Source organism: Mus musculus, chromosome 2 (genome assembly GCF_000001635.26).
Source record: "Mus musculus strain C57BL/6J chromosome 2, GRCm38.p6 C57BL/6J".
NCBI classification, from domain to species: domain Eukaryota; kingdom Metazoa; phylum Chordata; class Mammalia; order Rodentia; family Muridae; genus Mus; species Mus musculus.
In genome coordinates this window covers 52,185,740-52,208,718 of record NC_000068.7, presented here as the reverse complement: position 1 = coordinate 52,208,718, position 22,979 = coordinate 52,185,740, and the positions used below count along the sequence as shown (strand labels likewise).

Sequence of the window (22,979 nt, the reverse complement as noted above, 5' to 3'; positions counted from 1 at the left end):
AGGTAGCTAACTGTAGCAGAGGTGAGGTACCCTGTCTACCTAAAACTGCAGCCTCTTTGGTAAACCTTTCCTATGTCAACCGCTCCTTAATGCCAATAGCACTCCATTGAGCTAACTCTTACAGCACATCACCTTATACTGACTCCTTAAGGCACTGAATTCAGGGCCTTGTGTAGTCACAGGCTCAAGAAATAAAACCAGGCAAAGCTGTGACTGAATGAAGGGGACAGTAGCCGCTAAAGAGAAATCCATCTTAATTTTCTGAAAAGAATGCCTGGACTGCTCTGCGGTTGTCCTGTGTCACTTACAGCTCCTCCCATCTCTCCTCTCCCCCTCAGAATGTCTACAAAGCTGACCTGGAATGGCTCCGAGGTATTGGCTGGATCCCTCTGGATTCTGTGGACCATGTGAGGGTTACAAAGAACCAGGAAATGGTGAATCAGGTATGCAGAGCCTGTTGGATTTCTAACCAAAGGCTTACTTTCCTTACCTGCCACCCAGGGATGGGATGCCCCATGGGGACAGAGCTATCTTACCTGTCTCTATTCATTTCAGATAAAATACAAGAAAGATGCTCTTGCCAACTATCCCAACTTTACAAGTGTGGAGGACCCTCCAGAGATTGTTCTAGCCAAGATTAACTCAGTCAATCAAAGTGATGTGAGTTCATACTGCATATGTTGAAGTGCTTCGGCTGAGGAGCTAAGTGAATTTAACTTTAGGTAGCTGATAATTAGAAAGGGACAGAGGGGCAAGTCGTAAGATAAGCTTTGGCAATGGTATATACCACACCCACTTTTAGATATCTGTATTCTTGACCAGAATATTCTAAAATGAACAGAAGTTGAACCAACTGGTTAGTTTTTACATATGTGTAGATTATGTTTTCAGTATGTCTTAAATTTTAAATATATGTTTAGACTAACCAAAGATTTTTTCCCCCTTCTTCCTAGGTGAAATATAAAGAAACATTTAATAAAGCCAAGGGCAAGTACATATTTTCTCCAGACACACCATACATCTCCCACTCCAAAGACATGGGGAAACTCTATAGTACTGTGAGTCCTATTTTATATTATAACTTGTTTCCTAATTAAGCTCTTGTCTGTATTCATATTCTTGACTGACTTTGTAAACTGATGAACTTGGAAGGTGATCAGTTTTCTTCATTTCTTATACTGACACAAATAAACAGGTAATAGTACCTATAATAAGTGCTGTCAGGGCTCTGGAGACAGCACAAAGGATGCAACAGGTACCAAAGGAAGGGTAGAGATTACATCCTTCAATAGTCACATACACACAATTCCAACCAACAGATGGAAGGCGTTTACTTCCTAATTCCTAATTAACTCAGCTAATTCAAAAGAGTAGGAGAGAGAGAGAGAGAGAGAGAGAGAGAGAGAGAGAGAGAATGAATGAATGAATGAATGAATGAATATATGTGTGTCAATACATAACCGTGTTTGGTAAATCCTTCCTTGTATAAAAATTTCTCATCATTTTTTTCAAAGAGTAGAAATACATCAACTCTGATATAAGATGTCTCAGTTTGTAGATTTAATCAAATAACAACCCTGTTTCAGGTTAGGCACTCTAATAACTACAAATAAAGTTTTCATCCTTGCCTTGAACATACACCTTCCACCCCAACTTTAGTGATGGTTTTAGTCCTATCTGAATATAGTTGAATGCAATGTTATTAACACATGTTTTTTTTTTGTTCCAGATACTATACAAGGGAGCCTGGGAGGGCACCAAGGCCTATGGCTACACCCTGGATGAGCGCTATATTCCAATTGTTGGAGCCAAGCATGCTGACCTGGTGAACAGTGAGGTCCGTTTGATGCTTTCCCTCTCTTAGGATCAGAGTCTTTATTGGGAAACAAGAAACTGGATAGAAAACTCCAGAAATTCTCAATGTTGAATCCATTTTTCAGCTTAAATACAAAGAAACCTATGAGAAGCAGAAAGGTCACTACCTGGCTGGAAAAGAAATAAGTGAGTTTCCTGGTGTGGTCCACTGCCTGGATTTCCAGCAGATGCGGAGTGCGGTAAGCGAGGCTTGCTTCCCTGTAGATGTGTACAACTTCCGTGTGCTCTTGTGTCTAGCCATCTATAGCCTCCACTGTGACTCAGGATTACCTGGGGGGAGAGTGGTATGGGGGGGGATCATCTTTCAGATTCCTTCACCCTCACCTTTGGACCCTTAAAATCTAAGGACATTGTCCCGCTCCCCACCCCACCCTTTTTTGACCAAGCACACACTAAGAGCTTTGAATTGGCAGAAGTAGAAAACAACTCCCCTGTGGACATAGCATGATAGAGGGATAGGAAGAATATTTTATAATTGTTAGTATTATCTTAAACATGATTCTATTTGTACTGCTCTACATGAGAGACTAAAGAGATTGGTCGGAATGATTCAAGTGTTTGTCTTTAAAAACACCTTTAGTTGAACTACAGAAGAGATTATGAAGACACCAAAGCAAATGTGCATATTCCCAATGACATGATGAACCACGTGCTGGCGAAGAGGTGCCAGTATATCCTCAGTGACCTGGAGTACCGACACTACTTTCATCAGTGGACGTCACTTCCCGAGGAGCCCAATGTTATCCGCGCCCGAAACGCCCAGGAGATCTTAAGTGATGTATGATGTCCTTTCTGTAGTTTGGCTTGGCCTATAGACTGCTGTTCCCGGTTAACCTTGTGTGGCACAACGTCTCCTGTTCACAGACCCAAAGACTTTCACCACTGAGCAGCATGAGTAACCACGCCTCATGTCAGAATCCCCTTTGAGCCATAGGGCGCTTGTGTTGAATATTTAATCTGTTCAGCACTATACTCAGACACTGTCCCCCTCTGAGACATCATTGAGCCAAGAAGAAGTTCTCAGCTATTGCAGGCCAGGGAGCAGTAAGAAATCACCAAGCAGTGACCAACTGTAAACTCTAAATGCCTGCCACCTTTCATGTCTTCTTTGTTGCAGAATGTATATAAAGATGACTTGAATTGGCTGAAGGGCATTGGCTGCTATGTTTGGGACACACCCCAGATTCTCCATGCCAAGAAATCATATGACCTCCAGAGTCAGGTGAGCCAATCTCCCTTTAAGGACCAACTATCCAGATGTCATTGTAGTCCATGGTAGCATCTGTAGGCGGCTACCACTAAGCTCTGATTGAGAGACTGCTAAAAAGGTGTAGGGTGTAAGGGAAACAAATTGGGTCCCAATCAAAACTCTTGTAGTGACCTGTTCTGGTATGAGTCTGTCCTGTGGCTGAAGGTGATACATATTTATAACAGGAAGTTATAGAGGAGGGGGTTGGTGGATGGTGAACTACTCATAGGCATCGTCATCTTGGCTTGGTTAATATGCAGAATTTAGGAAGTAAAATGTATTTTGACAACAGGGACATACGTTTGGAGGGAAAAAGACATCATTATCATCTGGGGCATGTCCCAGCATGTGGCTGAACTTTGATTGAGCAGATCTGATGGTAGACTATTGGTTGAGCAGGCTGCTGCTGGGAGGACTGGGAGGTGGCTTGGAGCAAGTAACAAAATGAAGAAAGGCACCTCACACAGGTTCAGACCTCTCTTTTGGCAGAGGAAAGCTGCCGCTTGTTTTGGCTGCCACAGAGTCTTCAAACTGCAGAGGGATGGCAGCCTGCTTCTTAAGTTAAAGCGGAAACCCAGATATAAAGAAAAGGGGTGACTGGGTTGCTATAAAGAGCTAGCACTGCTTTTTACCACGTTGGGTGACTTTGTTTTTTCTTCACAGCTACAATACACAGCAGCAAGTAAAGAAAATCTGCAGAACTATAACCTGGTCACAGATACGCCAGTTTACGTGACTGCTCTTCAGAGTGGCATTAATGCCAGTGAGGTATGGTGTCCTTGTCCTGCCTGGCAGGGCAAGTCCTTTTTTTGTCTTAGAGATATCCCACCAGCAAGGGTACAGAAGTCGTTCTCTTTTGTCTGCAGGTGAAATATAAAGAAAATTACCATCAGATTAAGGACAAGTACACCACAGTGCTAGAGACGGCAGACTACGACAGAACCAAGCACCTCAAGAGTCTGTACAGCAGCGTGAGTTGTCTTTTCCTCATTCTTAGGAGCTGTCCTTCCCCCCATCCCGCCCCCTCAAGGAAGGAGTAAACAAAAGGGATAAGACTTTTCCCTGAAGTTTTGTCAAGTTTCCCCTGGATTGTCAAATTCCAAATTTACCTACAAATTCTCACTATACAATTAAACTTCACTTGACGAAATATCCCGGGGTTGGCGAAGCCCATCTGAGGACAGAGACACAGGAAAACTCGATGATGTGGAAGCCAGCCAGAATTCAGTTCATGTACTCACAAGATTTTTAACCCTTCTAGAACATATACAAAGAGGCCTGGGATAAGGTGAAAGCCACCAGCTATAACCTGCCTACCAGCACCTTGTCCCTGACACATGCCAAGAACCAGAAGCACCTGGCCAGCCATGTAAGTCAAGTGCAAACATCATAGCCTCCCTTCACCCTCTGCTCTCCTCTGCTCCCCTTACCAAGAATTCCCCAAGCTCTTCAGATGTTGCCCAGAAGCACCCCATTATTCTCTGGAGTGTCTGGCAAAAATTTCTAATTGCTGGGCACCAGAGTCTGCTCACTGCCTCCTCTCAGGGCCCTGCAGTCCCTGGAGAGTCACACCTATCAGCCAGGAGGACACAGGTGTGATCTTTCAGGCTACCTATGGGCAGACAACATGGATAGATAGCTTCTGCTTCAGCCAGCAGTGAAGAGAGAAAGCAGACACCAAATGCTATACAGAATAGGGAGTTTCCATCCAGGCCTGGAGGCTCAGAAGTACAAGTCCAGCACTGGGGAGACTGCAGCAAGAAGATTGTCGTGAGTTCAAGGCCAACATAGCCTACAACATAGTCTAGCCTGCACTACAGAGTAAGACCCTCTCTCAAAACCAAGAATAGGATATTTTGATAGAATTAGGTGAGAACTGGGACAAAGCTAAGCTGGTGTGTTTGGTGACTTGTTATCACACCATTACCAAATCAATAAACAGATGTGGTGCAGGAGCATGCCCCTCATTTGGATTTTTGAATAAACTTTGCAGAGTTCAATGGAGGCTTTTCTTCTTCTGTTGCAAATTCTTGGCAACCTGTTGTTAGAGCAAGGACTGAGGGTCAGAGAAAAATTAAGGATCCCAACACTAGTTGGAAATATTTTTAAGGAGGAAAAAAAAAAGAGATCCTTTGAATGCTAATTTGATCAGTGCAAAGAGACTAGAATGTTCTGTTCTGGGATATTCTGGTGAGAATTCCATCTAGCCTCTAGTTAGCGGAGCAGCGTCCCACTCCCTCTGGGTCCTGAGAGCCTTGTGTTACCCCTGCACACTGGGAGGATGGCTCTTACCCTTTGCCTTATTCCCAGCTTGTGGACTTGCCAAGTATCAGTTGACAGGTGGAGCAGACTACGAGCTAAAGGCGGGCTGCACTGCCTTATTGAAATACTTGGAGAAAGTGAAATCCAAGAATTGTCACACTCAACCACAAGGCACTGCACCACTTAAGATCAAGATTCCAAGCATAGTCTGACCCTTCTACTCAGGAGAGTAAGGACGATAAAGCCACATCACTAAGAGATCACTGAACAATCAATCGCTTTACTATCAGCTGTGAGTGTGGCTCAGTAGTAGACTCTCTGCCTAGCATGTTCAAGGCCCTAGTTTTGATCTTCATCATGACAAACATTTTACCTAATTAAGCATGTTCCTAAAAATAATGTGTAGTCGCAGCAATATTTGACATGGGCACTTAAAACAAACAATACAATTTTACACACTGTCCAATATAAAAGTACTTTCCAATATTGCCTGCTGGTCTCACAATGACTCTTGCTGGCTCTAGTGTCTTTTCAAGGGTAAGGAAGTGATCACTGGGAAGTGGTCCAACCGGCACCCCCCCCCCCACCCCACATCAGCTGGATCAGGCACCTTCTATTGTTTCATGGTTGATTTGTTTGTTTGTTTGATTGTTTGTTTAACAGTAAGTCTCTACTCTTCATGTTCTGGCCTTTCTATTTGTTCTCTGTAGATCAAATACCGAGAAGAATATGAAAAGTTCAAAGCCCTTTACACATTACCAAAAAGTGTTGACGACGATCCAAACACAGCGCGGTGTCTCCGAGTGGGCAAACTTAACATCGACGTAAGTACTGCAGAGGCTTTAGTGCACACAGAAGCTGAATCAAATAGCCATGCGCTATCAGAGTACTTTCTATGAAACCAGGCGTGTGACACTCATTGTACATCTATGCAGAAGCTAAGTATTGCCTCAAACTGGAGGTTGGAGAGATGAGATGGTTCAGAGGTAAGAATACTTGCTGCTCTTAGAAAGGACCCAAGTTCAGTTCTCAGAACCCAGATCAAGCAACTCACAACTGCCTGGAAGTCCAGCTACCAGAGCCAGCATGCATGTGACACACATTCATTCATACAGACACTCACACAGACACAGACACATACATAAACACATAAACAGAGAAATAGATCTTTTAAAAATATCCTGGTGCTAATCTATACAAAAATGCAAGAGAATTCCAGCCTCTACCCCCCAGCCCAGTTGCTTGCTATGATCTGAAGAAGACAGCCATTCCACGGCAACACAGCAGGTTTCCTGTAACTGGGTTGTAACGACTTTCACAGCGCCTGTACAGATCAGTGTACGAGAAGAACAAGATGAAAATCAACATCGTGCCCGACATGGTGGAGATGGTGACTGCCAAGGACTCTCAGAAGAAAGTCAGCGAGATCGACTACCGCCTGCACCTCCATGAGTGGATTTGCCACCCTGACTTACAAGTCAACAGTCACGTCAGAAAAGTGACAGACCAGATCAGCGACGTAAGCCCATTGCTTAGGCGGACCCTCCCATAGTTGCTCTAACACACTCATACCCCAACATTGTTGAGAAGCTGGCTCGCCTGCCTATCCACCTTTATCCCTCTTGTGTTCTATGAGTCTCAGGGGATTTTAGAGCTATCCCTGCAAGCAGGATTGGGCAGATTTCTGTGGCCTCCCAGCCTCGTTACTAATAACCTTTGCTTTTTGTTCCATCCCCATGTCATCTGGGTCTAGGGTACACCAATTCTTTAATATTTAAGGGATGGTCAGATTTTTTTTTCTGATCCTCTGTATCTGCTGAAACCCCCTAGATTGTATACAAGGATGACCTCACCTGGCTGAAAGGCATTGGTTGCTACGTCTGGGACACTCCTGAAATTCTCCATGCAAAGCATGCTTATGACCTACGCAATGATGTGAGTAGCCTCATTTGATTTGTTGGTATAAACATACCTCTACACAGTTTATAGAGTCAAAGAGACAATATTTAAAGGGAGAACAGTGCCACGGTCCAGTTGTGAATTTAGTCTTGGTGAAGATGCCCAAGCTGGAGAAAGATGCTAAAGAGAGAATAGTCATTTCTTAGCAACACATTTAGCATCTCTATCAAACAACCTGATACGGCTGTGCCTTGCTCCTCTATGGAGAAGTGACTCCAGGCCCTCCTCTCTTTAAACTATTTTAGATATGTTTAAACTATGTTAGATATATTTAAACTATTTTGAATATACTTAAACTATTTTGAATATATTAATGAGCACATAATTTTTATTCTGTGAAAAACTCATTCGTTGGGATAATCAAAGAGGTTTATTTGTGAGATATAAGGGAATTTGTCACACAGTAATATGATAGTGAGGATTTCAGCAAGAGCTTTCTGAGGAGAGTAGCCATGACACCATCTGTATAATTCTAAAGTCCCAAATGAATGTAAGCATTGGTAAGTATGGGTTGCTATAAAATTCAAATCCATCCTCTGCACGTTATTGATGGGAGTGGCCCTCAAGCCCTTTGTAAAATCTTGCACTATCTGGTACAACGGATGTTCCATCGTAGGCTTGCTTGCTTGCTTCTTCTTGGCAGATCAAGTATAAAGCTCACGTGCAGAAGACAAGGAATGACTACAAGCTGGTGACTGACACACCGGTTTACGTTCAGGCAGTCAAGAGTGGGAAGCAGCTGAGTGATGTAAGTCCCCCCTGGGGAAGTGACTCTGGGTAGCAACCAAGGACTGGGCAGCAGCAGCTCTTCCTAACTGGGGACTAGACTTGGTACCCGAGAAAGTGCTTGAAGAGCTTGCTCTCCCTAACATCGGAAGTGTCAGTAGTTTGCAGGGGTAAAATTGTGAGCCAAGCCTGTGAAATGCTTTGCGTCCAGTGGTAGAGTGTCCAGTGGTGCTTTTCATTGCTGTACTGTGCATAGTGAGAGGCATTTATGTCTCCCTGTCTAAGCTGTCTAATAATTTAGAGCCAAGTGGCAGAAGGAAGCGGGCTGTGGTGTTAACGATGTAAGTTGGAGTTGTACCTTTGCCACATAATACAAGCCTGGCATCTTTATGTATAACATGGGGAAGCATGCATGTAGATTTCCTGTCATGGCTGTGAGCAGGCAGAGAAGAGAACCACCCAGCTGTCCTTTTTATGCACGGGTAGCAAGTAAATATTAGGGTCCACTGGTTATCTAATCTAATTAATCTAATCTAATCGAACCAGTTATAGATCTGATCCCACTTACTCCCTTGAACTTCTGGAGGGGATTTGTCCATCCCTATCTTTGACACGTGAGTGGTGCCAAAAATTCTCAGAGCTATCTGTAGCTGGTTCTGATTCCACTGCATAAGACATGGTCACATAGCAGAGGTCTCTAGGTGCATCCGTTCCTCTTTCGTTGTGACAGAAACAATGGGATGAACTACTTAGTGACTTTCAGTTTTAGAGAGTTCGGTCCATGGTTTCTTGACCCTGTGTGTTTGGTGTGGATACTGTGGAGGTACCCACCTGTGGCAAAGGCTAGTTCTCTGCCTCGTGATAGACAGGAAGGAGAGAAAGGGGTGAGGAAGCAGGCCTGGGTCAAGAATCTGCCCCCACTGACCAATTTCCCCCAGCTAGGTCCCCACTTCCAAAATAGTGCCACCGGCTAGGGTTAAAGAAGCAATGGCAGTGGGGGAGGTCGTATTTAAACACTGAGCAAGGGGAAGCAGGCTGCCCCGTAGTCATAGTCCTAACTATGGATTCCCACTTGGTTCACTCTAACAATGCAGCTGTAGTCTGAATGAGCTTACCTTACCTCTCTCTGCACCCAGGCTGTCTACCACTATGACTACGTGCACAGTGTCAGAGGCAAAGTGGCCCCAACTACAAAAACGGTGGATCTGGACCGGGCCCTCCATGCATACAAGCTTCAGAGTGAGGTGGGTGTTGGGAAAGGGAAATATCAGCAGAAAGCCAGGCCTCCGGGCCCATAGAGGCAGGTTGGCTTATGCATCCTCACTGACTGGTCTTGTAAGATATATAAATGCTGTTCTATTTCATGAGTTTGGGAAAACAAACAAAAACAAACAAACAAAAAAAAACATCAAAAACAAATATCTCACTCTTCCACTCAGTGGGTTGGAAACGTGAACCAGTAATGTCTTACCTTCCTTCTCAGCTAATGGGATCCTCCTAAGAAGAAGCCAAACAAATGATAAATGGGCATGCAGATGACCAATATTTGCAAGTCAGGAAGATGAGAGCTGATATGCCATCACTATTCTTAAAAACCTTAAAATCACAAAGGAAGAGTTAAGGCAGTTGCTATAAAAGGCCACTAACAGTAAGAGATGAAGGTAGAAACTGCCATTTGAGTTTGGAAGGTGAAGAATGGGGGCCCTCCCTGTCACCCCACTTTACTGTGCAACCCCCGGAAGCTGCTCTACTGCTAGTTTGTATTTTGAATATAATATGTCAGTTGGTTTCTTTTCCCACTTTAAACACTATTCTTATGCTTATAGCTCTCCTGAGAGCCAGAATACGTAAGACCATGAACAGACCTTTGCCCTACACTCCTCCACCAACATATCCATCTTGACCTCATTCTGTGATGTCACTATGTCTGGGGAATACAGGAGGACAATATCAGATGTGCCTCATAATAATAATCACCGCAGGGACCATCAATGGCTTGAGTATCTCCCGAGGGTGGGGTTAATGACAGAGATGGTACTTGGCTGCCTATCTTGTCTGCCTGGCCAAATTCTTGCTACATGCCTTGAAGCCAGTCAGGTACATATTTGATAGCACAAACACCCTCCTATCTATAAGCCATTTCCCTCTTTCAGCCTTGTCTTAATTTGTCCTGTTGCTTTCATGAAGTACCCTGACGAACATAAGGAGAAAAGACCATCCTGGTTCACTGTGCAGGGGTCCATAGCAGGGAAGTCACAATGGCAGGAACTTGAAGCAGCTGGTTGTATTCTGTTCACAATCAGGAAGCAGAGGGAGATGAGTCTTTGTACTTAGCTGGCATCTTCTCTTCTATACAACCTAGGAGCCAAACAGAGGGCATGGGGTTGCTCTCCATTAGGTTGCATTTCTGTAAACTCAGTCAGGAATATCCCTCCTGGATATATTCGGGGGCTAACCTAATGTAATACCTCACGGGTATGCCTCTAGGCCTGTCTCCTAGGAGGCCGTATAAAGATCCCACAGAGGTGCTAGTACCAACCCCTACGAGTCTTTTCCCCCAAAACAGTAAGACAAGAGGAACCTGACTGAATCCATAATTCTTACAACTGAACTTCTTGAAATCAACTCGGAGAACATAAATCGATCAACTTTCTGACCAGAAATCTAGTGAACTCCATGGGATGTGTTTAACTCCATGTGATTTGATGCTAAAAGACATTTTACTTGCTCTTTTTCATCCTGGCAGAATTTGTACAAGAAAGGCCTGCGCTTCCTGCCCACTGGGTACAGGCTCCCTGTTGATACCCCTCATTTCAATCACACCAAGGATACCCGCTACATGAGCAGCTATGTGAGTAACCCTCATTGTGTCAGGGTCTGAAATTTAAATGTGAAGAAACTAATATTAGTTAATAATCTCTTCTCATGCTCAAATTGTACTCAGACAGCTCAACCTGATGGTGGAAAGGACAAAGGCAGATGTCATGTTTCCTGGGGATGTGATGGCATTGGCTGCTTCTACAGCTTGGGTGTGCCTGACTAGGATAGTGAGTCAGAACAGGATATCACAGACACCTTGTTTCAGCACACAGTGCTATCAAGATGCCTCTGGTTCGGCTGGGCTTAGACTAGAAGTATCACGGGCATTACCCACATAGTTTGCTGGAAATGCAACTTCACATACACACTGTGTGCTGCGGGTGTAAGCTTAGGAGACATCACCGTGTGCCCCTTTGAAAAGAGTTCTTGACACACTACTGAGCCTGACACTTACCTTGCCTTTTACCTCTGTGCTCAGTTCATGGGCAGCCAAGGGGTGTCTAGATTCCTGCTGCTGGTAACTTGCCATAGGTTGCCTCTGGCACTTCCTTTTCCTGGGTTTTGTCAGAATCAGCATAGGACCTGAGACAAGTACTCCAGGAGCAAAGCTTAGAAAAGTGTGGTAGTCTACAGGCCATACCATGAACCAGCCATTGTGTGGAGAGCAAGACTAAGCTCTCTCTCTCTCTCTCATTGATGCTCATCTTCAGAGTCCTGGGCATTGATCCTGCTGACCAGACAGTGCCAGCATGGCCCAATAATGCACTACTGCCAAAGTACACATTAACAGATTTAAGAATCAAACCTGTTATTTTTAGAAAGCACTTGATAAATCATCATTCAAAATTAAAAAAAAAAATCACCTTGGTCCTTTTTATGTTTCCTAATTTTCAAGCCACTTTGAGATTAAAGTGATAGGGTTTTTTTTTTCCTTGTGTTTTTGCATCATCTCCTATAAAAAGATTTCACCTGGTAAGGGGACTTTTTTTAACCTTTCCAGACACGTCTTTATCACTCAGCTAATAACTTTCAAGGCTTAAGACCATATTAAAATCATGACAGTGGGGCCAGTGAGACAGCTCAGAGGCCAAAAGCATATGTCACGTGAGCTGGCACCAGATCTGACTCTCAGAGCCCATGGAAAGAGGAAACATATTCCAGAAATTGGCCCTCTGACCTCCATATGCATGCCATACACATGTGCTCCACCCACAGGTACACGTCATACACACACACACACACACACACACACACACACACACACCAATAATAAAGAAATAACATTTAATTTATGTCAATGACAAGTTCTTACAGTTAATGTTTAGAGAATAAGTTTCAAATCAAGGCACAGTCTCTTTTCTAAATGAGAGATAGAGTACGGTTCTTTGTGTATCCATTTCTGATCTCCATCTGGCTTTGCTTTCTCAGTTCAAATACAAAGAAGCCTATGAACACATCAAGGCAAATGGGTACACACTTGGACCCAAGGATGTCCCGTTTGTCCATGTCCGGAGAGTCAACAACGTTACTAGTGAGGTACCGTGAACATTTGTTCTCTGGGGAAAACACTGAATTTCAAAATGACGGCTTTGTTTGGAAAACATTAAGAATTCTTATGTTTCATCGGTAAGCTTGCAGACTGGACAAGATGAGGACCCTATTATGGTTCTGGTGCCCCTCTCAGTATTTTTGTTTGTTTGTTTGTTTTCTTTTGTTTTTGTTTCCTATTTGTTAAATCATCATAGAGACTTGGTTCCATAGACTATGCGGAGCTTTTTATTTTTTTTTAAGAAATACTTCACTTTGGTATTTATGTTAATCTTTAATTTGGTTGTATTTGTGTCTGGCTCACCACCCTGACTTTCATCAGCTTTAGTTGTACATCTGTCCTACTAAACTACCATCTCATAGAACATAGACTGCTTTACACTCATAATTCTTCACCTAGATGAAAGAAACATTTTCTCTCATTCTAATCTTAAATCATTTTGTAGTCCCAGAGTTTCCTCTCTTGGTCCTTTGTGTAAAGAACTTGTTTGTTACTCAGTAGATTCCCTTATGATCCTGCCCTAAGCACTTAGCATGGTTTCTCCTTCACTGCAGAGACTATATCGAGAACTGTATCACAAACTAAAAGACAAGATACATACAACCCCAGACACACCTGAAATCCGCCAAGTCAAGAAGACACAAGAAGCTGTCAGTGAGGTAAGAGTATGGGAAGCAGACAGGCCATCTGTCCAGGGAGAAATGCTCACTATTTGCTCTCTAACGTGATTCTGTTCTTTTCCTCCCCACTTTAGTTGATCTACAAATCAGACTTCTTCAAGATGCAGGGCCACATGATCTCCCTGCCGTATACACCCCAAGTGTTGCACTGTCGCTACGTGGGAGACATCACGAGTGATGTAAGCATCTTGTAGGCTCTTTCTAAAGAAGTCCAACTGAGAAATAGCATTGCTTTCAGCATTTAAGATACTCCCTGTGGACTTTTAAAAAAGCCTTTTCCACTACACATTTCATAACTAAATGTACAATGTGGAGGTGAAATTGTTGAGGGAATTCCCACAGTTTTCTGGCCACAGGAAAAGTCATGAGAAAACCAGTGGAGGGACAGGAATGACCACCATGTCCTCTTGTTTAGTCACTGCCATTCTACGTCAACATAAGATCTTCACCAACTCCTACTGTTCTAGTGTCCCGTGTCCCTGGTCATATTAGGCGTCTTTCTCCTCCTGACCCTGTTGGCACTCCCTCTTAGCATCTTCCTACTGCCATTAAAAACAAACAAACAAGCAAACAAAAGCTTCTTGGGTGTCTCCTTTTCCTGGTGGACCCACCCTTTGAATCTGCAATCTTTTCCCTAGACAGGATAACACAATATCACTGTTCTCCCCTTGACTCAGGGTTAGAGATTTAACTTACAATTTGGTTGCAGGCAGAGTAAGAGAATAAAGTATACATGTTGAATCAAGCTGAAAAGTCCAGCTCCCCCACCCCCCTTATCTGTAGAGGAAACCTTCCATAGACCACCAATGGATATATCAAGCCATGACTCTACTACATACTCTTGATAGAATTTAAATTGTGAATAAGGCACACAATAGTAAGCTTAAAACTCATAATACAGTAAAATAATCATAATGATATACTAAAATAAAAGATATTTAAAATGCACAAACTGCATTTTCCTGGAATTTTCTATTTTCTAGTTTTTCATAACAGTTGACAATAGAAAACTGAAACCATAGAAAGCAAAACTATACACCAGTAAAGAAGTGTGGCTGTCTGTGTTTTTTGTCTTGTATTTACCCTGGCTCATAACCATCTGTCTGTGTTTGCCCCGTAGATTAAATACAAAGAGGATCTGCAGATCTTGAAGGGGCTTGGCTGCTTCCTGTATGACACTCCTGACATGGTCCGCTCCCGGCACCTAAGGAAACTCTGGGTGAGGACATGCCTTCACAGTACATACAACTCTCATGCACCCCATTGCTAGCTTCCCGTCAGGGAAAGAGCAGAAAGAATCTTAGGCCTACTTCTACTTTTAAGGTGAAATTTGCCATCAACCCACTTGAGTAGGTCATAATTTACTTATGATGATCTGTGCCTGTTATAAAGGTAATGTGCTTAGCTAAGTGATGGTTGTTTTTGTTCTTGTTTGATATTGTTTTGTTCCCCCGAAGAGGGAGAAAATGGGATGGAAACGATTGAGACCCTTAGCCTCCCAGGACACATTTAGAGCCTTCTCAGTTTGCATATGACAGACATTTGAAAGACATGACATACAGTCCCTTAAATGACTATAATCAACTTGTGTTTCTGGCTTTCTTCTTCTAAGTCGAACTACCTGTACACGGATAATGCCAGGAAGATGAGAGACAAATACAAAGTGGTGCTTGACACCCCAGAATACAGAAAAGTGCAGGAACTGAAGACGCATCTGAGTGAGGTAAGGATGCACCACCTGCCACTACGGAAGAGGCAGATGGACCAGATGGACTGAGCTCCTCAGGACTCTCAGCTCCTGTATATGATGATAGTACTCACTGATGACAGGGAAAGGATGCCCCTTCTGTGCTTGACTGCGGAATGTTCCATTGTCTCTATGTAAATCGGTTGGCCTCACATTGGCTCTGTTTAATTTTTTTTCTCTTCTTGTAAAAAGAACATTAATAGTTGCCCTTCTCTAACTAGGGTAAATAAGAGGTTTGACATGACTTTATAGCTTAAAAAGTCTTTGCCTTAAACAATTGTCTGCAAACTAACATTAATTCAAGTTTTTCTATCTTGAGTGTGGAACCAAGGATATAGCAACAGGGTAATTGACTATTGGGTGGCTTGATAATGGCTGCTGTGTTGATGCAATGGCAGGGAGGGAGGGGAAGTTCAGGAGGCAAATATTCATGAACTATCAGTTTAGAAGGAAGAAACTTAACCAGTTGTAGCAGTAGGTCACCTGCCTTACCCACAAGCAAGCAGTCAGGGCATCTACAGCACACTAGCCATGCCAACAAAGAGGACGTGACAGCGGTCTCTTGTTTTGCCTCTAGCTGGTGTACAGAGCCTCAGGCAAGAAGCAGAAGTCCATCTTCACTTCAGTTCCTGATACCCCTGACCTTCTAAGAGCCAAGCGAGGACAGAAGCTTCAGAGTCAGGTAGTGCCCATGATTAATGAAAACTGATTAGTCTTCTAGGAGGTGGTAATGTCTACTTGACCTTCCTGGGCTGGTAGCTGACAGAGTTGGTTGTCCTTGCTGCAGCCTATGTCCACTAATATTGCAGTTTTCTTTGGGACTATCATAACTGTGCTTGCGTTTTCACAAACAAAGGGCACCTTGTCTTCTTTGCTAAGGGCTGTCTGATTTTGTCATGAGCTCTAAGTAGTAAAAATGGTCCTTGATCACTTCAAGAATGTGTCTGTTATCCACAGACAAATGAAACTCTATGTCACATATGCAGGCAAAGTTGGGGAAAAGGACGCTGGAGGATCTTTCAGGATCTGTTCAGTCTTCGTTGGCATTCTTTATCACATGGCTTTACACTGGATCAAGTCCAGCAGAAGGATTTTTAGACAGCTGTTTCATGGATATGTGTTTTCAAATGTCACGCCCAGAGAAACAGATTCACAAACGCATATACCAACAACAACCTTAGGCAGTCAAACACGCATACACATAGATAAAGACTCGAAGTGAAGAGGACAGACTGAAACTTCATCGCTAACTCCTCCCCTGCTCTCTTATTACCCAGTATCTCTATGTTGAACTTGCTACTAAAGAGAGACCTCATCACCATGCTGGAAATCAGACCACAGCTTTGCAACACGCTAAAGACGTGAAGGACATGGTCAGCGAGGTAAGTTGAGGATCCCATACCAACACATCCATTAGCTAAGAAATACTTCCAAGCCTTTACCTGCTGTCTCAGTGAAACTTTTACCACTACAGCGTGTACTCATCATCACCCACACACAGAAGCTGTGCTCTAAGAATGAGAGGCATTTTGCCTTTCCCTTGGACTTGTGACTTGGGTGTAAATTGGAAAGGGTTAGAATACAAACTTGGGCTGGTACCATGTGGTATCTACACGTAAACCACTTGCAGGACAAGCCTGATAGCCTGGAGTTCAGTCCCCAGAACCCACATAAAATTGGAAGGAGACCCAACCCACATAGTTATCCTCAGTCTCCATGCATATGCCACATGTATGTATATATACACACACACAAACACGCCACAATAATTATAATGAAATTTAAGCTTGTTTGTCTTTCTCTTTTCTTTCTACCCCTTAGAAAAAGTACAAGATTCAATATGAAAAGATGAAAGACAAGTATACACCAGTTGCAGACACACCAATCCTCATCAGAGCCAAGAGAGCTTACTGGAACGCCAGTGATGTGAGTGTCCCTTCCTTCCTTCTCCTGCTATGATAGAGAGCACTGTTCTGTTACATCTATAGCTCAAAGTCATTGCCCACAGCATGGATCAAGAACGAACATACAAACAAAGCATCACTCCAGCTAAGTAGCTAAGAATTGTGTTGAGATGCTGCAAGCTATTCATTATCTCCTGGGCAACAACATGACCCCTCCTTATAGGTCTTGGGCGGCATCCTGGAGATACTTGATAGCTAATTTATTTAGACATAAAATCGTGGTCTTGGGTTAAAAAAAAAACACATAGATTCAATTAAGTTGCACGTTCTTCAATATATATGTTCTATATAATTTGTCTAATTTTTCTCACATGCAAAATAGGATGAGAAACATGGTAATGAACTAAGACTACATGTACCAAAAAATGTGAATAATGTGTCTACTACACTACAGAGCTTGTTAGTTAGTGCTTGGGAAATGCTCTCTTTCTAATTTCCTCCTGTACAGTGTGTGAATGCCAGGACTCATGAACACAGTAGCTAGACTCAGAGGGAGGAGTTCTTTGTCCACATCACCTGGTCAGGGAAAAGTCTGCCTTCTGCTGCCAACGAGTTTATCTGTTTCTGAAGATAGGGATTATTAGTCCGCTTGAGGGAGGGCCTCCTGGCTTTGTGCCTCAAACCTCAACTGCAGATTTGCTATACCTATTGCCACAGCTCTTAGTGGATTGGACAACTGGACTTACACCTAGCTGAAAGCCCCAGCCAGCACTACGTATCCACAGTATAGCTCTAGATTTCATGGCCACATGAGGTAATTACTAGGAAAAAGACAATTCTAGTTAATACTTAAAATTCGAGCTGAGAAAACTATAGATTTACTTCAAAAATCTATCCTTCAGTACATTCCAGGCCTTGTGTGACATCCCCTGTCTTTATCATTCAAGGTTACAGCTGAATTTTTCCCGTTTTGTTTTGTTGACTAAGCTTTGACTTTGTAGCTGAGGTGGCCTCTCATTCACTATATAGCCCAGGTTGGCCTCAAACTCACAACAGTCCCTCCCAAATCCTGAGAGTACACTGTTGGAGCAACTGTGACCAATAACTTGTCAATATTAACTTGTATCAAATTTAATTTTCTTTGCACTGGAGTGGCCATACCTTGAAGTTGATCCCAGGGTCCAACTGTGCACTAGAGCTTCCCCCCATGGCAATTTTTTATATCTTTAATCTTTAACAGTCCTCAGCACCAATCCCAAGAAACCTTAATCTTTAAAATCACCCCAGCACAACAAGGATGTTAGATTTAGTGTAGCAACCATGGCTGACCCCACAAGTAATTTTCTAACATCACCCACATAAAGAACAAAGTACTTCAGAAAAGGCATCTTTCACTATCTGCTTGCTCAGGACTAAAAGCAGGCTGCCTGGAGAAGCATCTGTCCTACGCAGATGAGAGGATAGAGTCATCATGTCACAAAGATGAAAGTCATAATAAAGTGAAATTTCAAGACTGCTTGGTGGAAAAGTATTGTAACGGCAGAGGGTGGGAGCCAAGACATTAGTTTGTCTTAGACATAGCAAGGCTGTGTAGTCTTCGCTGTTTGTTTCCTCCCCATCCCTGAAATAAACATCTACATATACTTCTTTTTTAAAGTTAAGTAGTCTCCGATGTAAAGAAAAACAGCAAAGACATACAGAGAATTCTAACATGGTTTCACCCATCACTAACATTCAGGTATTTGCACAACCATGAAGCATGGCTCCATCCATGACTACTACTTCAGTCCATATATATATTTTTTTTAATTATGAAGCTTTCTTTAGTGTCTTTTTCTCTTCCAACATCTGGAATGGGTTTTCAAGCATTTCTCTAATTTCATTCATGGGGAAAATCTGAGAGAGAAAGTCCCGAGAGTTAAAACTGAACTGGCCTGAGTTATTTAACTCGGTAATCTTCATAAGCAGTGTTGTATTCTCTCTTAACAGCTTCGCTACAAAGAAACATTTCAAAAGACTAAAGGGAGATATCACACAGTGAAGGACGCCCTGGACATTGTGTATCATCGCAAAGTCACAGACGACATCAGTAAAGTATGTCCCTGGGTGTGACTGCTTGAAATGGGTTCTGTAACCCAACACAGTTTTGTTTTGTTTTGTTTTTCTTAAAAAAAAAAAAGTCACTTTTCTAAAACTACAGGGAGATTCACTTTACATTAACTTGGAGTTGACTTTTTACACCAGGTGAAATACAAGGAAAACTACATGAGCCAGCTGGGAATCTGGAGCTCCATCCCTGATCGCCCTGAACACTTCCATCACCGGGCAGTCACCGATGCTGTCAGCGATGTGAGTATCACCGTCAGTTTTCACACAGAAATCCATGCTTCCCTGTGAGCTGTGATGTCAGCCACTGCATCAAAACTGCTGCAACACTTGCCTAGTTTTTGGCAGGGATAGAGAGTAGGTTCCATATGCCACGGGACATGAGAAACAGTGAATGTGCTGGGTTCAAAGGATGCCTTGGGGGAGTTCGTTCTCCCACTACCCATTAGGGTTCTTTGTGGCATCTACCTTCACCTGCTGAGCCATCTAGCGGGCCCCGCTTTCATAGATTTTTAGATCTTGGGGATGGTTATTCAAGTCATAAAATTTAATTACTAAGTGACTAAGCCTGTGCTTAGGAGAGGGAAAATTATATTCAAATTTGTCACCCTATGTTTTTGATGACTCAGAGCAATATAGTTTATGCCTATCTTGAGTCCCCCTATGGTTTCATCAATGACTCAAAGCAACATAGTCCATGCCCATCTTGGGTCCTTTGAAGAGAATATGACAGAAAGCAAGGCCCATCTAGAAAGAGGTTTCACCTGTCTGTGTGACAGATTAGTGGCCAAGCCACTGATATTCTCTATAGAAAAGTATACCAGTTAAAGTTGATTTTATTTAATAATAAAAATGAAAATTTCTAAATATTATAAAACAAATCATAAGAAACCAGTAATTCTAGAAATTTATTTAAACAAAACAGACTCTTTTAAATCTTCATTACTTGACAAACTTTGGAATCACAGTCTCCAATTTGTTCACTTGGATGGCTCCTAACCTATACCTATTAGAGATGAATTACTAAGATGCCTTGATATTCCCCTTCTCTTAGGTAAAATATAAAGAAGATTTGACCTGGCTTAAAGGCATTGGTTGCTATGCCTATGATACCCCTGACTTGACGCTAGCTGAACAGAACAAGACTCTCTACAGCAAGGTATACTTATCTTCTCCAGGAGAGAGACTTCATCATTAAATATAAAGCCAAGCTCGCAGAGATGAGCGCTGGGGAAAGCCTTTTATAGCTCCGTCTCTGTCCTCACTTCTAGACCCTGCAACTAAACCCATGCTGAACTTTTCACTTTTTAGAGAGTTTCAAGTTTGGTTTGGTTGGGTTTTTGGCTGGGTCTTACTATGTAGCCTGGGTTAGCCTAGAACTCATTATGTGTACAGAGTAGTTGGCCTTGAACTCACAAAGCTCTGGTTCTCTCTTCCTCCTGAAGAGCTATGATTAAAGGCATGTATAGTCATGCCTGGCTAGAAATTTCCTTAGTGCTGACCTCATTAACAGGAGTTTATTTGTATTTGATGAAAAATTATCTAGTATGTCTATTCTTGACGATTCCAGAATTCTCTCTCATGAATGTATAGGGATGATTCGCCTGACTAAAGCATTAGTACAGCAACAAATATCAAGTATGGTTATTTTAATCTAAAAGCAATGTGGTATATGAGGTGAATTATGGTTCTGGGACCTCATTTTTCTATTTAAAAAACAAAGCAGTTGAATTTGCCTTTAATCTAAAATTTAAAAAAAAAAATCCAACTTTTGATGAGTGCCAGACAGAAGATATTTTGCAGTAGACTTGGTGGGTTTATTATAGCACCCATTTTATTTGTTAGAATCATTTAAAGTTATATTTTTAAAAACATTCTTAATTTGTAGAACTGTTTAAAAACAGGTTTCGGGGTAACTAGGTCATTATCCACCCTCCTTAATAATTAAAAAAAACTTTAATTATTTGATTAGTTGCTAGAAAACTAAAGTTTAATATACTAAAAGCTGCTTTCATGTGGCCCTTCAAAACACATTAAAGTAGAATCATCACACTGTGCCAAAACAGAGAAGAAAAAACTTTGGGTCTTCGATCATCATGGAATTTGTATTTAGTGACCATCTAGTAGATGGTTTATACTATGTATTTGGGACAATTTTCAAGATGTCAGCCCTTCCGATTTGTACTGCCCCAGGAGATAAGAAAAAAAAAAAAGCTCAATGAAGACTTGTTAGTTCTATGGATGCATTATTACAATTGTAAAATAAAGAGTGTTGCTCAACCTTAAGATTAGATATGCAATCAAATAATTATATTCTTTCCCCCAGTATAAGTATAAAGAAGTATTTGAAAGAACAAAGTCAAACTTCAAGTATGTTGCTGACTGTCCAATTAACAGGCATTTCAAGTATGCAACTCAGTTGATGAATGAGGTACGTACAACTAATTTGATTAAGCCTATTCGGTTCTCTTAAGAAATCTGCAAGGCTATTTCATTAAAACCTACTATATAGCATGAACAGGAAATCTGTCCTAAGTGCCCATTCCATATAAGAACTTGGAAAGACTATACAGTGTCATTATCTGGTAGGCTCTGCCAAATTCTTGAGTAGGCCCCACATTCATCTTCACCTCTGTAACAGTTTTATGGTGCCAGAGAGAGGAGGAAGGATTCTGTGGACTATCAGCTAAATGCCTTTAACCCGTTGTAGACCTTGACCTAGATGGTCAAGGCTGATTCAGTAGTCCTACAAAGGCACCAAAATGGAAATGGTCAGAACCCTGACTCACTCAATGGGGACAGTTGTGTGACTCATGCATTCAATTATATTACTATTACTCCCATGGAATTAGACGAATAGTAGTATCTATTTATAGCTCCCTTTATATTCTGCCCCTTCTTTCTTATACCTGTTTTTACAGTGATGTAATTTGAATATAATTTGAGCAAGTTGATAATCAAGTCCTGATTGGGGAGTTTTTATAATGTTTAGATGTTTTCATAACTAAACTTATTCTTTTCTGCTTTCAGATATCCGTGGACTTGCATAAGTCCAAACACGTTAGATAATTAGTAAAGGAGAGCTAACAACAAGACTGTAGCTAGCCGTGCATTTCCATGTATGGCCTTTGCTGGTTTCAATTCATTTCTGTCTAATTATTTCATTTCAATACATTTCCAGGCAGGAAAACTCTAAGAACAATACCATCAGCAGCTTCCTAGGGCCAACAATCTTGATATATTTTATTTTTCCTATTTCATGAATAATTTCCAAGTGTCTTTTAAATCATCAAGGAAATTAGTACAACTTTCCTTGAGTAAATGTAGTTATACTTTTGGATAATATAGTTAGTTACACTTTTGTATAGCATTAATTATACTTTTAGATTCTTGGTGCCTTGTTATTAAACTTGTAGATTATTGGCATCTCATTTTAAATACAGCGTAAGATTCCATACAACCTGACATTACTAACATGTCTTATGCAAAGATAGAAACATGTGGGCCTAAGGTCCATTGGTCTGCTCCAGAGGTTGCTCTTTCCCAGGCTCCAGCCTCTCTCCGGAAAATCTGCCTTAACTTGTAATTCCAGCTCTCTGTATGATCATCTAAGCATTGTCCTGGGTATTGATAGGTTTCAAACTCTCCGGAGTGTTTAGATTGAGACATTACCATGTACCCACGAAGTCACATTCTTGCTGTAATTTAATATGATGTTTGAGCAGAAAAAATACAGAGCTGATTATGAGCAGCGGAAAGATAAATACCACCTGGTAGTCGATGAACCTAGACATCTGCTGGCTAAGACCGCAGGCGACCAGATCAGCCAGGTACTGTGATGAGGCCAGTGGCTTGGCCCAGACAGGACTGTGCTCCAATTTCTCCCAAGGTGTCGTCCCGTCTGCTGCAAGGATGTCATAGGTTCTGCCTATGATATTGGGATGTTCTGTTTCAAAATATCTGTCTAGCCACCCAAAGAGCCTGTGAGCTATTTGAGTGTGCCAGTCAATGCTCTGTGTCCTCACTTGTGCTGTGGTGAAGGTGAAAACAGAAGCCGGGGCTCTCTCTGTTTTATTCTTTTGTAGAACTGGTTTGTTAACAG

The 22,979-nt window shown here is 42.1% G+C and overlaps 1 protein-coding gene across 29 annotated transcripts in view; it reads left to right on the top strand.

Moving 5' to 3' along the window:
* Neb (nebulin) overlaps nt 1–22,979 on the top strand; it is a 202,159-nt gene that overhangs the window by 130,080 nt on the left and 49,100 nt on the right. For 28 of the 29 annotated variants that reach the window (XM_006497751.1, XM_011239032.1, XM_006497774.1 and 25 more), the window contains 29 exons: nt 339–443; nt 556–660; nt 954–1,058; nt 1,730–1,837; nt 1,941–2,054; nt 2,456–2,653; nt 2,993–3,097; nt 3,788–3,892; nt 3,991–4,095; nt 4,386–4,493; nt 6,097–6,210; nt 6,708–6,905; nt 7,217–7,321; nt 7,989–8,093; nt 9,208–9,315; nt 10,818–10,922; nt 12,320–12,427; nt 12,995–13,099; nt 13,195–13,299; nt 14,241–14,339; nt 14,733–14,843; nt 15,445–15,549; nt 16,145–16,249; nt 16,689–16,793; nt 18,761–18,865; nt 19,016–19,120; nt 19,932–20,036; nt 21,204–21,308; nt 22,603–22,707. In XM_006497751.1, coding sequence (XP_006497814.1) covers nt 339–443; nt 556–660; nt 954–1,058; nt 1,730–1,837; nt 1,941–2,054; nt 2,456–2,653; nt 2,993–3,097; nt 3,788–3,892; nt 3,991–4,095; nt 4,386–4,493; nt 6,097–6,210; nt 6,708–6,905; nt 7,217–7,321; nt 7,989–8,093; nt 9,208–9,315; nt 10,818–10,922; nt 12,320–12,427; nt 12,995–13,099; nt 13,195–13,299; nt 14,241–14,339; nt 14,733–14,843; nt 15,445–15,549; nt 16,145–16,249; nt 16,689–16,793; nt 18,761–18,865; nt 19,016–19,120; nt 19,932–20,036; nt 21,204–21,308; nt 22,603–22,707 — 3,261 coding nt within the window. The remainder of the gene's footprint in view (nt 1–338; nt 444–555; nt 661–953; nt 1,059–1,729; nt 1,838–1,940; nt 2,055–2,455; nt 2,654–2,992; nt 3,098–3,787; nt 3,893–3,990; nt 4,096–4,385; nt 4,494–6,096; nt 6,211–6,707; nt 6,906–7,216; nt 7,322–7,988; nt 8,094–9,207; nt 9,316–10,817; nt 10,923–12,319; nt 12,428–12,994; nt 13,100–13,194; nt 13,300–14,240; nt 14,340–14,732; nt 14,844–15,444; nt 15,550–16,144; nt 16,250–16,688; nt 16,794–18,760; nt 18,866–19,015; nt 19,121–19,931; nt 20,037–21,203; nt 21,309–22,602; nt 22,708–22,979) is intronic. The other variant, XM_017316181.1, reaches the window with a different exon arrangement.